Consider the following 15,617-nt stretch of genomic DNA (forward strand, 5'->3'; position numbering starts at 1 on the left):
TGGCTTAGCATTTTTTGTCATGGAAAAGCTCCATTGAAGAAAAAGGCTAGAACAAATCATCCTTTTCTTCTGACAACTAACACCTGTTATCTTTATGTAACTCCTTTTCCAAACGCTGGACTTAACTGGATCATGCACACACCAATAGGGCTGCTGACTGCCCCAGGCAGATTAGCTGCTCATCTTTTAAGTTTAGGCATGAAAACTGGGAAAAGGGACGAGTTAGCTTCCAAGTTTTAAGGAAAAAGTTGGACTGGAGCTTTGCGGTGGGATTGTAGTTCTGTAGATCCTTACCTTGGACATATACGTTAGCCAAGGTCTGTCTGTAACCGGCACTGTTGGACGCTGAGCAGACGTACTGTCCAGCATCGGCCGCCGTTGCCAAGGTGATCTGAATCATCCCATGAGCATCCGAGGCAGTGGGAGGAAGAGGACCACCAACCTTAAGAGAAGAAACATTCAAAACCATTCTTAATGTAAAAAAAAATAAAAAAAAATTTAAAGTTCTGTCCAGAGGCTCTCCTCTTCAGCTGGTTGTATAAGAAGGAAAAAGACATATATATACATGTATGTATATTTAAAATTTTAGATTAAAAATCTCAAAATCTCTGAAAAATGTGTATCTTTTTAAACATGACCTGAAAAAAAACACCAGCAAACAGGTAGTGAGAAAAGATAGAAAAACAAAAATAAATGGTCAGGCTGATTATGTATTCTTTAAAAACAGGATGCTGGGTCTCATGAAAAGTTAACAAGCTTCAGTAATGGGTGGTTTAGAGTTACCCACGACATATTATTATTTCAAATATGGGAAAAATTACACAATAGTTCAGTGAGAGTAAATGAGGAGCCCAATCAAATAACATAAATAATAATTTGTAGTTTTGTCCCAGAACCATCCTTATTTGCTCCTTTTTTTTAATTTTATCTCTTGGCTTGTTGTTGGGTCTGTTTTTGTTTTGCTTTTGTTCTTGTTCTTGTGTTGCCCTCCCCTTGTTAGGCGCTCTGTTCTTTGTATTGTGCCTTATACATGTAAATGCTTTGTACTATTAATATTATTACTCATTGCATTTTACCTTCTGCCATTCATACGTCATTGGGAGTGTTCCTTCAGCAATGCACTGAATGCGAATCATTTCACCAGCACGGACCGTTTGGGAAGCCGGTGACACCGTTGGCCTTGGTGGAACTAGAGAAAGAAATCACACCAACTTAATTACTGATTAGACCCCCAAATTATGATGAATGTTTTCATCTGGAACCTTAGGTGGGAATGGCAATACCAAGACCAAATTTCTCCATCTTTACATTTGTGCCCTGGTCTTTGGGCCAATAACATCTTTCTCAGCTCCCTGTGGAATATACACAGCCCGGGCTACCATGGCACTGCAAACACTTTTTCAAACACACTGGGTGCGTTCGATTAGCTTCCCCGTGTCGTCCGCGCGATGTTCACCCAAGTCCCCCCTGACTAGAGCTAATCGAACGATCACTCACACTCTCGTGGTGACGTCATGCACCCGGGGCCAGCCCAAAGTCACCCACTCCACAAGCAGGACACTTGGGGCTGACCCGGGTGAGCCCCTGGAATGACGTCAAAGCTATTTGAATGTACTGTGGGCAGATTCGGGGACGACCCAGGGAATCTAATTGAACGCACCCAATATCAACCTCAACCCTCGCAGGTACCCATTTATACACCCCTGGGTGAAGAAACATACCCAGAACGACTAGCGTAACTGCCTGCTGCACTCCGAACTCCACTCCGAAGGATGTCCTGATGATGCAGTAGTATTGGCCAGAGTATTCCTCTCGCGTCTGGGGGAAGATGAGCAAGCCGTTGTTGACTCTGACCATCGGTGGCATCATGCCGATCAGACGACGCCATGTGATGGTGTAAGAACCCTCCACTAAATCTAAAGAGAAAATAAAACAACAAAGAGTGTACTAGAACCAGTGGAAGTGTCGCAGCCGAGCGGTTAAGAGCACTGAATTCAAAACTCTGGTGTTTCTGATCAGAGTGTGGGCTCTGAGTGTGGGCTCGAATCCCCAGCCGTGACACTTGTTTGGTAGATACGTGCGCTATGTAAGACTTCCATATTATTTTGATGATTATTATTATTATTATTATTATTATTATTATTATTATTATTATTATTATTATTATTATTATTATTATTATTATTATTATTATTATTATTATTATTATTATTATTATTATTATTATTATTATTATTATTATTATTATTATTTTTATTATTATTATTTTTATTATTATTATTACTGTATTAACCATTTTTTTTTTTTTTTCATTCTCTTTTTAACCCTTTACCCCTCCCCATTAGATACCAACAGTGTCCACTGTCTTTAATATTACGGAAAGAGCAAACATTCTTACTTGTTGCGCGGCAACTGAACTGAGCAGATTCACCCTCCACGACTTCCAGTTCATCAATAGATACTTCAATTCGAGGAGTTACTGGCTCGTCTCCTTCAACAACTGCAAAACAAAAAGGAAATTAATTAACCACTTATAAAGAAATCAGAGACCTCTCTCTATCTAGATGAAGATTCACGTCTATTAGTGCCTTTTTTTTTTTTTTTTTTTTTTTTGCAAGTCGCCAGAGACACACAAGGCCTGAAGGCCACTTCAAGGTGTGGGCTAATTATTTTTTCCAGAGGCCGTTGCCACCTACTCCTAGGGCTGAAACAGGGTTACCCCCTTTACAGTCCATATGGATGTAGGCTTGGGTATCATCAATCCCAAGCCTGGCTGGTAGAGCAGAAAGCACTACCTCCCCAATTTTGTCCTGTGTGTACTGTTGTACTGCAGCGAGTCATCAACCACATACCCTCGCCAAGAACGTCATCTTAACTCCTTTCACTTCCAATCCTTGGAGCCAATTTCATAGAGCTGCTTAAGCAAAACATTCGGTTAAGCACGAAAATAGCTTGCTTATTTTACACATGTTTCTGGCCAAAATTTCATGCCATATACATTGCTTGTGACTGGTATTGAGCTATTGTTTACTTAGCATAACAATTGAGTGGAGTCTTGGCCGGTATTCTGATTTTACTAAGCATGGATTATTTTGCTTAAGCAGAATTTTTTGCTTAAGCAGCTCTATGAAATTGGGCCCTGCTCACTGTCCTTGGTATCTCAAACCAATAGTCCTCTTTATATAATGTCAAACAGTCCCCCCTCTCTCAGGTCAATGAAGGGCTATCATTGGCTGAGAGTCGTGCGTAGCACAGATACACATGCTCGTTGCCATTGTTTATCATCAAAGTAGCAGCCGAAAAAAGTTTACTAACAAACTTGAAACAACTTTCTTTTCTTTTTTTTCTTTTTCTTTTTTTCAAAGGAGCTGAAGCCCATTCATTTGGGTTTTACCCTTAATCTGCCGATGTGTGTTAGCACTGTATACTCAGTACTTTCCTGAGTTCTGTGGAAACAAAATTCACAGGCATATTACTCAAGTGGGATTCCAACCCACATCCTTTGAAAATCTAGAGCAAACTAGGCCACCATGTTTTTTTTATCCCTGATGCAAATCATTCTACTAAAACGGAGGTGAAGCCACTGAATATTTTTCAAGAACTTACCGTCCACCCTCAGTTCCTTCTCATGGAACCCGACGGCGTTCTCAGCACGGCACATATAGCTCCCGGCATCGCCCATATCAACCCCGTTTATCCTATAGATGACGCTTCCTTCATTCTCCAACGCTATTTCAAGCCCGTCGCCTGTAAGCTCGTTGCGTGTTACAGGCTCGTAGACTCTCGTTGGGCCCATCTTCATCCATTGAACAGAGGGCATGGGTTGCCCTGTGGCTACACATTCCAAGATGGCGGTCTCCCCAACTCGATACTCCGCTGGGCTGGCCGGGCTAATATCAACTCGAGGTGGTCCTGTAGTTCATGAAAAAAAAATTGTATCTTTTCTAAGGCCGAGTAAAAAAAAAACATGTTTCACGTCCTGGTTTTTCAAAAAAAGGAGGAAGAGGGAGATTTTTTATTTCAAGATGGCCGCCATTCTTTGTTAAAATGTCAAATATCCATTGTTTTTTCTACTGTAGAAATACACAAAACATAACTGAAACAATTTAGTCGAGGCATTCAGACAAGACACTCAGATTGTTTTTGCTGAGATCATTTTAAATAACCCTATTTAAATAAATAAAAAAATAAAAATAAAAAAATGTGCATAAAAAAATAAAATAAAAAATAAAATAAAAAAGGAGGCGGCCTGTGAAAAGGAAGCGGGCGGGGACGCTAAACATGTTTCTTTTTTTAACTTGGCCTAAAGTATATTTTAAACAAATAATAGTAACCATTTATAATTTTGTTACAGCGATAAAACAGAGCCTTATTGGTGTTCTTCATGTTTTGAATAGACTACCCTAGGTTTTCATAGCACCGTGTGTGAGTTATTACGACATCTGGGCCCAATTTCAGAAAGCTGTTAAGCAGAAAGATAAGCAAGAAATGACTGAAGTACCACTCGCAGCAGTGGTAGCTGTATTGTTTCCAGGCTGGTAACCCATTTTTGCTAAGCAAATGTTTTTGTGCTGAACAAGTTTTTGTGCTTACATGCTTTATGAAATTGGACCCAGTATTCTTGTCTTATAGCCTCGTCAATATCTTCTGACTGATCCGAGATCTTATCGCTCCTGGGGAGACGGATCTTTCACTAATGCTGTCCCTCGTCTTTGGAACAACCTTCCTCACAACAATCGCTCTATTTCAACCCTCAACTCCTTCAAAACTTCTCTTAAAACTCACCTCATGTTAATTGCCTACAACGACAGAGTTTAATTATGTCTTGTTTTTCAGTCAATTGTTCCTTTTTGTCGCGCATTGAGCGCCTACTTGTTAGGCGGATATGTTGCGCATTAAAAGTTCTTATATTATTATTATCTTTGATATTATTATTATCCTGTTTGATCTTACCATGGACTGTTAGGGTGACTGTTTGCTGAACTGAACCAGCTGTGCTGTTGGCTGTACAGATGTATGAACCTTGTTCTTGAGTTGTAGCAGATATGAATGTAAGGGTTCCCTGAATATCCTGTGGAAGGAATATGATCAACACAATTGAATCATTGGAAAATGTACTTTATAAGTCTAAAGCTATGTCCTATTGGACTTTTTTTTTATTAAATTACCGCGACTTTTCTTTAGAATGACAACAAAAAATCCAATGGGGAAGCATGGTAAACCGACCTCCCTGTCAACTTATTGCAACCATGATGTAAAACTAAAGGGCCAAATGAGGTCACGGAAGATTTCCCCGCAGTCAACCTACCCTAACCATGCTGTAAAACACTATGCAAACTTCGCGGAATACATGTAGGACTAAAAGTCCGTATGGTTTTGCACAGTAGAATTACACTAAAGCCAGTCAGTAACTTTCCGTGGGGAATCCTTCTTCAAAATAGTTTATACTATCAACACCTGCAGTGCTTCTCACAAAATAAGTTTTTATAGATTTTTTTTTTTGGGGGGGGGAAGTATTTCCCATTCTATGACTCTACCTTTAAGACTCGACAATCAAATCTTACATTCCTTAGGTCAAGTCTCAAATCAACTTACATTAGAGTACGTCTGGCCGGTGAAGCCCTCGCTTCCGACTCTGCTCCAGTAGACATTGGGTGGAGGAAGACCCGTCGCACGACACTGAAACTGAATACCGTCGCCTTCGCTGATAACGGAGGAAGACGAAGGGTATATCTGGATCACTGGTGACTCACGGCCTACAATGAAAACATTCAAAATTACTCAAGAGAAATAAACCACAAGGGCCTATTTTTATAGCTTTGACAGAAAACTATTGCTTGACAATTTTCTGCTAAGCAAAAAGAAGCAGGACACCAGTCACAGATGGTACATGTGGGAACGGTATTTTGGCTGGTGACTTTATTCTTGTGAGCATAATTTTGTTGTGCTGAGCTATTTTTTCTGCTTAAGCTACTCTATGAAATTGGGCGCTCTCTAGTAGTGCTGGAATATATGCTGGGACAGTAGCCTAATTACCATATTTGAATCAATATAAGGTACTTAATCAATAATGACTGTATCTAAAAATGTCTCAAAGCCTTCATCATTATTTATTTTCAGACAGGTTACTTTCTTAGTGTAACAAGGAGGTGGGCGCAGAACACCCCAAGAAATATTCAAGAAAAAACCCATGCAAGCTGGTAGGGACTGAAAAACCAAATCCACAGAGTGTCCCTGGTAGGATTCAAACCAGGGTTCTAGAGGTGTTAAGGCGAAGAAAGATACCGCTATGCCAAACGGCCCCCCCCCCCCCCCCCCACCCCATAGTTGATGAAGCTCTACTTACGTTCTATAAGGATCTCAACACTGTACTCAAAGTAGCCTCTGACATTATCGGCACGGCAGGTGTAAAAATCGGCGTCCGACTGAGTAGCGTCGCGAATCTGCAACATGTTGCCAGATACCTGAACCCCAAAAATAATGATTGATAAAAAAATTCACAAATATTCGTTACAGTTAAACTATTTTGACTGGTCAAGAGGAGATCACGTGGTCATGTTCAAACATGCGATACAAACACGGTGAGGAGTGTTTAAACCAATTTGTAGCACAGTTTAAAAAACAAAAACAAGGAAATCAGCTTATCAGCTAGTGGGAAATAAAGCAAAATTGAAAACAACTAAAACTGTGAGAAATGTGTCTAATTTAGTGAAAACACAACAAACATTCATCTGTTTTTCAGAGATATTATGCATTTTCATGTCGCGACAATTAAAATCATCTTCAATCAAAATCATCTTCAATAAAACTTGAACCCTCGATTCTGATTGATAAATCAATGGTAACAACAGTGTAACATTATTAGCATTGCACAATCCACATCATATGTAATGTGTTCGAACTTGCGTATTGCGCTATTTCAAGCTGCGCGTCAAGTTTGCTTGATGATAAACAATGGGTGCGTTCGTTTAGCTTCCCTGGGCCGACGCCGCTGTGTGGTAGGTTTTTTTTCCAGGACGAACGTGTGCAGATAATTACCCACGTTCGTCCTAGAAAAAAAAAAACTGCCACACACCGGGGACAACCCAGGGAAGATAAACGAATGCACCCTATACAATAACAAGGAGCAATTGTTTACAACATACCACGTGGTTTGCTCGGAGAGGTCCACCGCGTCGAGACCATGTGACAGTCGGTGCTGGGGTACCACTGACAATGCAACGTAGGACCTGGGTCGTCCCGTACCGGATAATGGCACCTTGGGGTTCGATCCGGGCAGTTGGTGCAACTGTATTGTCTGTGAAACGATGAAAAGAGAAAAGGTAGTATTAAACGTTTTCGTAAATCATCCATTCATACCCGAGTTTGCCTATGACAAACTTGGGGGTGGGTACTCACCGGTTAGAGAGTGAGCAGTTTTACATACACAAGCACCATATAATGGTTTACAAGATGCTGTGGTACAATATGCAGCCAATCAAACCAGGAACACCGGGGGTGAACCTCTTTTCTTAACGATAAGTGCACGCAGTTCTTTTATACGCATTGCATTACACAGCACACAGGACCTAAGGCTCTACATCCCATCTGAAGGACGAAGCAATAGTGATTATTAAGTGTATTGTTTCAGATTTAAAGTGTCTAGAAAGGGACTCAAACCCACACTCGGCTGATCAGAAACCCCCAGAGCTTAATCTGGTGCTCTAACCACTCGGCCACGACACAAAACAAAAAGTGAAGATACAAAAGAGCAAATCATCGCTGATCCGTTAAAAAGTTGCATGGCCATAAGACAAGGGGCCCAATTTCATGGCTCTGTTTAACGCCGAATTGCGCGCTTACAATCGCCATTCGCCGTTTACCTGCAAGTGCCGAATTTCTGCGCTAGCTGTGTACGAGTAGAATGCCAAGTAACGTGAAGTACGCACGCACACAAGCCAAAATTCCTTGCTAACCCGTGAAATACGCTTGATATAAGGATGGAATTCCCTGATTCCATAAGCGCCGATTCTGTGCTTACGGTAAGCAGACCCATTTCATAGAGCTGCTTAAGCAAAAAATTTGCTTAAGCACCAAAATAGCTGGCTTATTTTACACAAGTTACTGGCCAAAATGTCATGCCATGTACATTGCTTGAGAATGGTATTTAGCTGTTGTTTACTTAGCATAACAATTGAGTGGGGTCTTGGCCGATAATCTGATTTTACTAAGCAAGGAATTTTTTGCTTAAGCAGAATTTTTTGCTTAAGCAGCTCTATGAAATTGGGCCTGGTATTCTCACCTCGGTTGACCCTTATATCAATCTCTCCACTCTGTGAACCGATGGGGTTAGTAGCAGTGCAGATATACACTCCTTGGTCTTCATATCGGACATCCGGGATGATCAGGTATCCATTCTCCTGCCGGGACTGCGATGGTAGGGGTATGCCGCCCTGGCGGGTCCACGTCACAACTGGTGGTGGATCCCCGGACGCTGTACAGTACAGGACGGCTCTGGCGCCCTCCGTCAGCTCTTGTTGTTCCAGCGTGTCTATGTTGACTTTGGGAAGGCGAGAGGCTGAAAATAGAATCAGAAGTGAGTTGTGATTTTTTTAAAGGACAAATGAAAATACTTCAGGGAACAAATGTTATGTCAGCCTTAGAACTCACTGATTACAAATTTTCATGTCAATCTTGCAAATAAACTGTAGCGAGCTTTAGTCAGTCAATTTGGGCATGGCCTTACTGTACATAGGATTATTTTTTAGGGACTAAGTCAAAAGAAGTCCAGGATAACCAATTGTTAATGGCCTGACGTTTCGGCTCTAGAAGAGTCTTTCTTAAAGCTAAATCAATTGATCAATTTGTGAAAAGCTCAAGTGAGACTGCAAAATGTACACTGTACTCACCTCTGACGTACAGAACAACGCGATAGCTCGCTGAGCCCTCAGAGTTAACAGCTTCACAGAAATACTCAGCCTCGTCAGAGCGTTCAACATTTTCGATTCGGAACACCCCGTCGGTGAAGGAGGCCCTCGGGCTCAGTATTCCACCGGTGCCACCTCTCCAAGACAATTCCGGTGAGGGGTTGCCGTCGGCGATGCAGGAGAACTCGATACTGTCTCCTTCTTCTGCCTCGATGAAGCGTGGCTCGATGCGAACGGTGGGTGAACGGAAAGAAGCTTAAAAGGGGTGCAAGTATTTGAAAAAAGGTTATTCCAACATTTTATCACCTTTGTCCGGATTTTGTGGTGACAGGTTGAATCTCAATGTGATCAGAGACGAAAAATATTCAAAGAGCTCAGGTTGAGCTGAGACCAGTTCTGTACTAAGAAACATGGGTGTGCTGAAGCTACTGGTTGAATCTGAGCAACATCAGAGCCGAACAATCTTCAAAGTGTAAAGTTCACACTGTTAAATTAGCAAAACGGTAAGAAAATTAACAGTGTCGACTTACAAATCACACGAAGTCTGGCGTTGGCCTGGTCTGTGTCATGCATGTTTGAGCCAGTACAGACGTAAATTCCCTGGTCCTCTTCAGTCACCAATGGAATAGTGAGCTTGCCCATGATGTCTCTTGCATTAGGTGGGAGGTTACCCCCTTGTCTGTTCCAAGCTAGTGTGTATGCAACCTACAAGGGTAGAAAGAGGGTTGAAAGAGGGTTGAATGTATAAGTAGGATTTGAAGTACTGAAGCAATGCATGGTAAGAATACAATCAAGTTAGGTTGATGACAGACCTCTACATGTATGTGGGTTTCCAAAGGTTTTCCTTCCATTCCCAGCCTAGGTGTTTTTATTCTTGGGGCATAGAACCCAGTCGTCTCTCCCAAGGACGATGCCAACATTCCACTTCATGAGGCAGAACATTAAGCTATAAATAGACCTGAATAGGGACGGTTTCCCCAAGGATGCCAAGGGACACCTAGTCTTTAGCAGCTGAGGAAGTAAGTATACACCGATGTGTGTTTAACACACATCGGTGTATACTTACTTTTTAGCACTGTACACTTAGTAATTTCCCAAGTTGACCGGTTCTTAATTTTCTTTGTCAGCCATGGTGGTTCTGAGATGAGAAGAACTGGTGCATTCTTCTCCAAACCAAACAGCTAATAAAGAGAACTATTTGCATGTTGTCTCCATAAAAAAACACCTAACCAAAATATACAAGGGCCAAGAACAAGTCCATGTGGCACCATCTAAACATCTTTTAAATAAACTGTATGGCTAGTAACAATAAAACACACAGAGGACACAAAACAAACATTCTCAAAATTAGGAAAGTTTAACAAAAACTCTTGATAGAATCCAAGATGCTATTATTTCATTGCAATCATCAAAATAAGATGAGGGCCAAATAGGGAGCCTTGTGGAACCCTTTTATAATGTAAACCGTGCACCTCTCTGTAACATTCAATTATGAGAAGATAACAAGGAAAGATGTTTAAGAAAGTAAGAATGACAGATATCAGTAAACATTAATTTATCAGCAAAGAAAGAACTACATGGAAGACGGAGAAGTAAAAGGAGGAAGGAGGAAGTAAAAGAGAAATAAAAATAAAGGAAGGAAAGAAAAAAAGTAGGAAGAAAAAAGAAAGAAAAGTGATAAATTTTGACAAGCTTTCAAAGACTGTTGACCAGCCAGTTTAAAAAGGATTATACAGCATGAGATCCAGGCCCACAGACGAAGCCATGTGGAACCTCACTTCAACAAAGCCATGCGTTTCTGAGTCTAATAAGAATAAGAAAATCAAGTTCATTCCAAGATGCTGTTGACAAATCCTGTTTGTACACAGAGAAATGATAAGGGCTTATAGTAGACCCTTGAGGAACCCTGATGCAAGATTAACATGCATATTGACCCTTAGCACTGACATCACACGCAGCTACAAAATGCGCACGGTCGGCCATTTTTGGAGTTCAAATGCAAGATGTGTGCAACAATCAGGGCTTATAGTAGACCCTTGAGGAACTCTGTCGTATGACTAACATGCATATTGACCCTAAGCAGCTACATGTACCATATGAGCATGGAGTCCAAATGCATGGTGTGCATGTACGTGCAAGCGTGTCGCCTAAATTGCGCACTGCACAGAAATACGAGGATAATCTGAACCTCAAATTGGCCGGATTTGTTTAGAGATGGCATCACGTGACTTGGGTCAACACTTAGTTCGTGTCTGAGTTGGCGGCTACAGCTGCGGCTATGGCTGGATCTCGCCATCATCATGCATTGAAGTATAGGACATCCTTAGCAACACCCCTATAGCAACAGCCATAGCCGTAGCTGACCCAACAATTCCGATATATAAAGAAAGTTAAGTAAATAGAGCATTCCTAAAAAGATTCCAAAATGCTAAGCAGCCGACTCAAAGTCAACACTTTAGAGAGAAAGATTGGCTGTCGTTTTTTAAAAGCAAAGGAAGAAATGTTTACTGAAGAGAACGCATCCACGGTCCAACATGCAGTGCGAGCATCACCTGTGATGAATCATTCCCAGAGAAGGACAAGGTGGAGCAGAACTCTCCGGAGCAAGAATCGAGCCACTCCCCAAACTGTCGACGTTTGTGAGTAAAGACGGCAAAATGATATCAAACAATCAAAATAATATTTCTTTTTGATTTTTTTTGACAAAGACTCTGTCTGCTAGGGTCCAAACATCATGCCATTAACTATTTGTTGCATTTACACCATGGGTCCTTTCGGTTGGTAAGCAGTTTGCAACAGCTAATTCTATGTTCTCTTTTTTTTATCATTCAGTAATAAACCACGAGGGAAACTGAGTGGGTAAGATTGGAATAATTTGGGGATTAAACAAAGACAAAATTACTGTAGGGGGACTTGGACCTGTGTGACCTCCAGATTAACATAATGGCACTCTACCAACTATCTAGCTATCTAGCCATATGTTGGCACTCCTTGTCAGATTCACACATGCATACATACAGGACTAGCGCCCTCTAGAGTCTAACCCCTCACTCATGTACCTTTCCATCAACATGGCTGCCAAGTGTTAACGTGATTAAAACTACCAAAGTTCATGATACAAGCCATGTCCCTCTCTCTCTCTAAATGCCAGCAGGAGGCATTATACTCGTCCTACTTTTTTCCAACATTTTGGATTAGTGTGCCAGTCAGACGCAATTCAACCTGTAACTACCGTATAGCCAGGGAAAACACCCGAGTTAATCTGGAGGTCAGTGGTTCAAATCCTGCTCTAGTCAATTTTTCTTTGTTCAACCCAAGATCATTACTAAATGAAAATGTCATGTTGAACAAACCCATGAGATTTCATTCCAATTGTGGCTCTTTTTTAAAGATGCTATGTCAGATTTTTGGCCGATTTGACCCCAAAATTTTGATTTAAAATTCAATAGGTATTTTGATGGGGGTCGAGAAAGTTATTAGCTCTCTTTTGAGCTATTGCTCGAAAAAGTCCGCCAATCATTAGTAACAGTGAAATAAAGTGCTCAAAATTAGTTTTTGTCGGGATCCCGACAATATATCACGTGACCAATTCTTATGTGTTTGATAAGAAAGTTTTTTAATTTTTGTCAAGGTTCCTGACCATTAAAAGTAAAATTAAACTTTTTTTCGTTAGAGCGGGTGATACTCTTTGAAATACCATTCACTAAAAAAAAATCAATTTTTTAGTGTTTGGGACCAAAAATTTGACATAGCATCTTTGACACCATGTCTATGCAAAAACATTAGGCCTTTTAAGCATTGCTTAATATGAAGGGGGGGGGGACGGGAAAAGGGTATATAATTTTGATGATGATGTTTGATAAAAACATAGAATGCAGTGACAGTGCATCAGTGATTATAATCAAGCAATGCTTACCTGGCTGATTCCGCGACAGATAAATTCAACCGTAGATCCAGATTCTACTTCTAGATCAACCGGTTGCTCAACGATTACTCTCATGCTAGGCCCTGGAAAAAAATAAATGTGTAATTAATATTTTAGAGATGATTTATGTCAATTTATTGCCACTTATGTATGCTAAACGATACCTGCACGAAGGGACAAAACAAGAGGGAATTAAATTTTCCACCGATAAAAATATAGCCACAAGATCAACGTTACAACTTGTTTCCCATCGTACATGTAGGTCTGCATAGCCACCGTCTTTCTTTTTCTCTATGGATATTTTCATAGTAAATGGTAAATGGTTGCCAGTTTTTCTGACCTAGTTCCTCCTATCAGGATATTTTTATAAGAAACCAGCCGTCGATTTCACAAAGAGTTAGGACTCGTCTTATCTCAAGTTAGGACGAGTGACTCGCCCTAACTTAGGATTCATCTTAAGGTCTGCATGCTACAGTGCAGGGTTGGGACTCGTCCGAAGTCCTAAGATTAGTCTTAAGATAGGAAAAGTTTTGTGAAATCAATGGCAGGCTTTCTGCTTCTTCTCACACATACAAGGTACACTCTTGCTTTACTGCTGAGATGTAGAACAAAATGCGTTCCAACAGCTTTATTCCAACGACTGCATCTCTTTGGAACTCCTTCCTTGGTGCGTGTTTCCCTCCATCCTACAATCTAGACTGGTTTAAGAGGAATATCGATTCCTACCTTCAGCTCCCCCGAGTGATTTCCATCTTAAATGTGTTCTTCTTGTAGTGCATTAATAATCATAATAATAACTAGTTCTTAAAATAGCGCATTTCACATTAATATTTCAATGCGCTTTACATCGGTGCCCAGGGCCCAATTTCATAGAGCTGCTTAAGCACATAATTCTGCTTAAGCAAAATAATCAATAGTATTATCAGAATACCGGCCAAGACTCCACTCAATTGTTATGCTAAGTAAACAATAGCTCAATACCAGTCACAAGCAATGTATATGGCATGAAATTTTGGCCAGTAATATGTGTAAAATAAGAGAGCTATTTTTGTGCTTAACCACATTTTTTTCTTAAGCAGCTGTATGAAGTTGGCCCCTGGTCATTGGGCAAATAACATTCATTAAATCTTTCTCAGCTCCCTGGGGAGTATACAACCCTGAGCTGCCGTGGCACTCCAGTGACTTTACCAATACAAAGAGTGGCTTTTGCCTTCTTTGCTGTTAGTTCGTTTTGGGGTTTTTTCAAATTACAAAGAAAGTTCTGACTTACCAACGACTGTAATAGTGACTTGGGACTGACTGGTACCATATTGGTTTCTGGCCACAAAGATATAGATGTCTGCATCACTGGCTCGGAGATTGGTAATCTGACGGAGAACAAGAAAAGAATCATGAAGAATTTCTGGAAAATTACTGCCACGAAAATAAACATTTCTGCCAAAGACATGTAGACCACTAAAATAAATATTTATTGTTGGTGCTTTCTTGTCAATCAGTTGGGCTGCTTTTAAGTGGTAGGGGGACTCGGTCTGCATGTTTATAGCCCAGTGGTGGCAGTTTGTGCAGTGTTGAAAAGACAAAACAAGTGAGCTAAAAGAATGGGTCCATTATCCAGAACAAAGGCCAAGAATAGAGCCCTGTAGTACCTGTAATGTGTTATCAGAAAGTTCGACTGCATTTTGTGTTAAACAAGACAAGACAAGGGTGCTTGAAGAATGAGTCTGTTATCCAGAATTTAGCACCAAGTATAGAGCCCTGTGGTACCTGTAATGTGTTGTCGGAGAGTTGGACTGCATTTTGTGGTAGAGGGCGCCCATCAGCACGGATCCAATAGCCAGATGAGAAGGAGTTCTGGATAGACACTCTGATGTATATGGTTGAAGACAGGACACCAGACACCTCCGACGGAGAGATCGTTATGATTGGCTCTCTCTCTTCTGTAGATAGAAAAACATAAATTCTGCCGAGCTCTGGAAAATCTGACTAAGAAAACAACCTAACCAAGAAAACAAAATCGAGTAACCAGCCAACAGAGAGTGTGGCCGGTACTCGAACCTCAGCCGAGCACTATTAAATCTCACTAAAAAACATCAAGTTACCAGTCAACTGAAGCTGGTACGCCAACATTTCTTGCTTCATAAACATTTTTGAGGCAAAACTTTACGTTTGGCGGAACCTATGGAATGGCTGCTTAATGCTCAGAAGCACCTCGTAAATCCTTGAATAATAAATCACTCTCATAGATCAACAAACTCTAAAACCTGTCTTAAAATGTTTCTCTACGTTCAAGCGCTTTTTAATACAGTACTTTATTAGAAAATAGGTGCGCTACATGTATATAAGATCATAACACCCTCTTGCTTGTTCTGTATTCTGGTTGGCTGAAACACGGTCATGTGGGCTGAACCAATATAGTCTAGTGCATGAGATTTAAAAGTGACCAGAAGAGTGACCTATTTCCCGAGGTTGAATAACTAGCCAATATTTGTATACTATACATTTATTATATTATTATTATTAAGTAGTAAGTTCAGAAAGCAGCAGACTAGAGTAGTCCTCTGATTGGTCAATACTTACGTTGGCCCAAAGGACTGCAGCTTCCTCCTGGAATACTTGGATTGCCCTCAAATCCTGGAGCGCAACTGATGAAAAAAATATGTAACAAAATAAACAATGAGAAACTGTGGACAAGGCGCCTTCAGACCATTCACCCATGGGCTGAAAATTTGAATGATTAACAACTTTTCCTATTTGCCTTCTACTTTTTCACAGTTTGGTTTGGTCAG

The 15,617-nt window shown here is 40.7% G+C and overlaps 1 protein-coding gene across 7 annotated transcripts in view; it reads right to left on the bottom strand.

Annotated features, from left to right (window-relative positions):
• LOC139950490 (basement membrane-specific heparan sulfate proteoglycan core protein-like) overlaps positions 1-15,617 on the bottom strand; it is a 124,381-nt gene that overhangs the window by 24,266 nt on the left and 84,498 nt on the right. For all 7 annotated transcript variants that reach the window (XM_071949196.1, XM_071949193.1, XM_071949195.1 and 4 more), the window contains 16 exons: positions 15,409-15,473; positions 14,596-14,768; positions 14,102-14,198; positions 12,823-12,914; positions 9,437-9,611; positions 8,889-9,161; positions 8,282-8,557; positions 7,146-7,297; positions 6,347-6,464; positions 5,596-5,756; positions 4,954-5,071; positions 3,607-3,912; positions 2,399-2,500; positions 1,722-1,916; positions 1,077-1,189; positions 295-442 (listed from right to left, as the gene is read on the bottom strand). In XM_071949196.1, the coding sequence (XP_071805297.1) occupies positions 295-442; positions 1,077-1,189; positions 1,722-1,916; positions 2,399-2,500; positions 3,607-3,912; positions 4,954-5,071; positions 5,596-5,756; positions 6,347-6,464; positions 7,146-7,297; positions 8,282-8,557; positions 8,889-9,161; positions 9,437-9,611; positions 12,823-12,914; positions 14,102-14,198; positions 14,596-14,768; positions 15,409-15,473 (2,564 nt within the window). The remainder of the gene's footprint in view (positions 1-294; positions 443-1,076; positions 1,190-1,721; positions 1,917-2,398; positions 2,501-3,606; positions 3,913-4,953; positions 5,072-5,595; positions 5,757-6,346; positions 6,465-7,145; positions 7,298-8,281; positions 8,558-8,888; positions 9,162-9,436; positions 9,612-12,822; positions 12,915-14,101; positions 14,199-14,595; positions 14,769-15,408; positions 15,474-15,617) is intronic.

The sequence above is a fragment of the Asterias amurensis genome, chromosome 18, assembly GCF_032118995.1.
Source record: "Asterias amurensis chromosome 18, ASM3211899v1".
Classification (NCBI taxonomy): domain Eukaryota; kingdom Metazoa; phylum Echinodermata; class Asteroidea; order Forcipulatida; family Asteriidae; genus Asterias; species Asterias amurensis.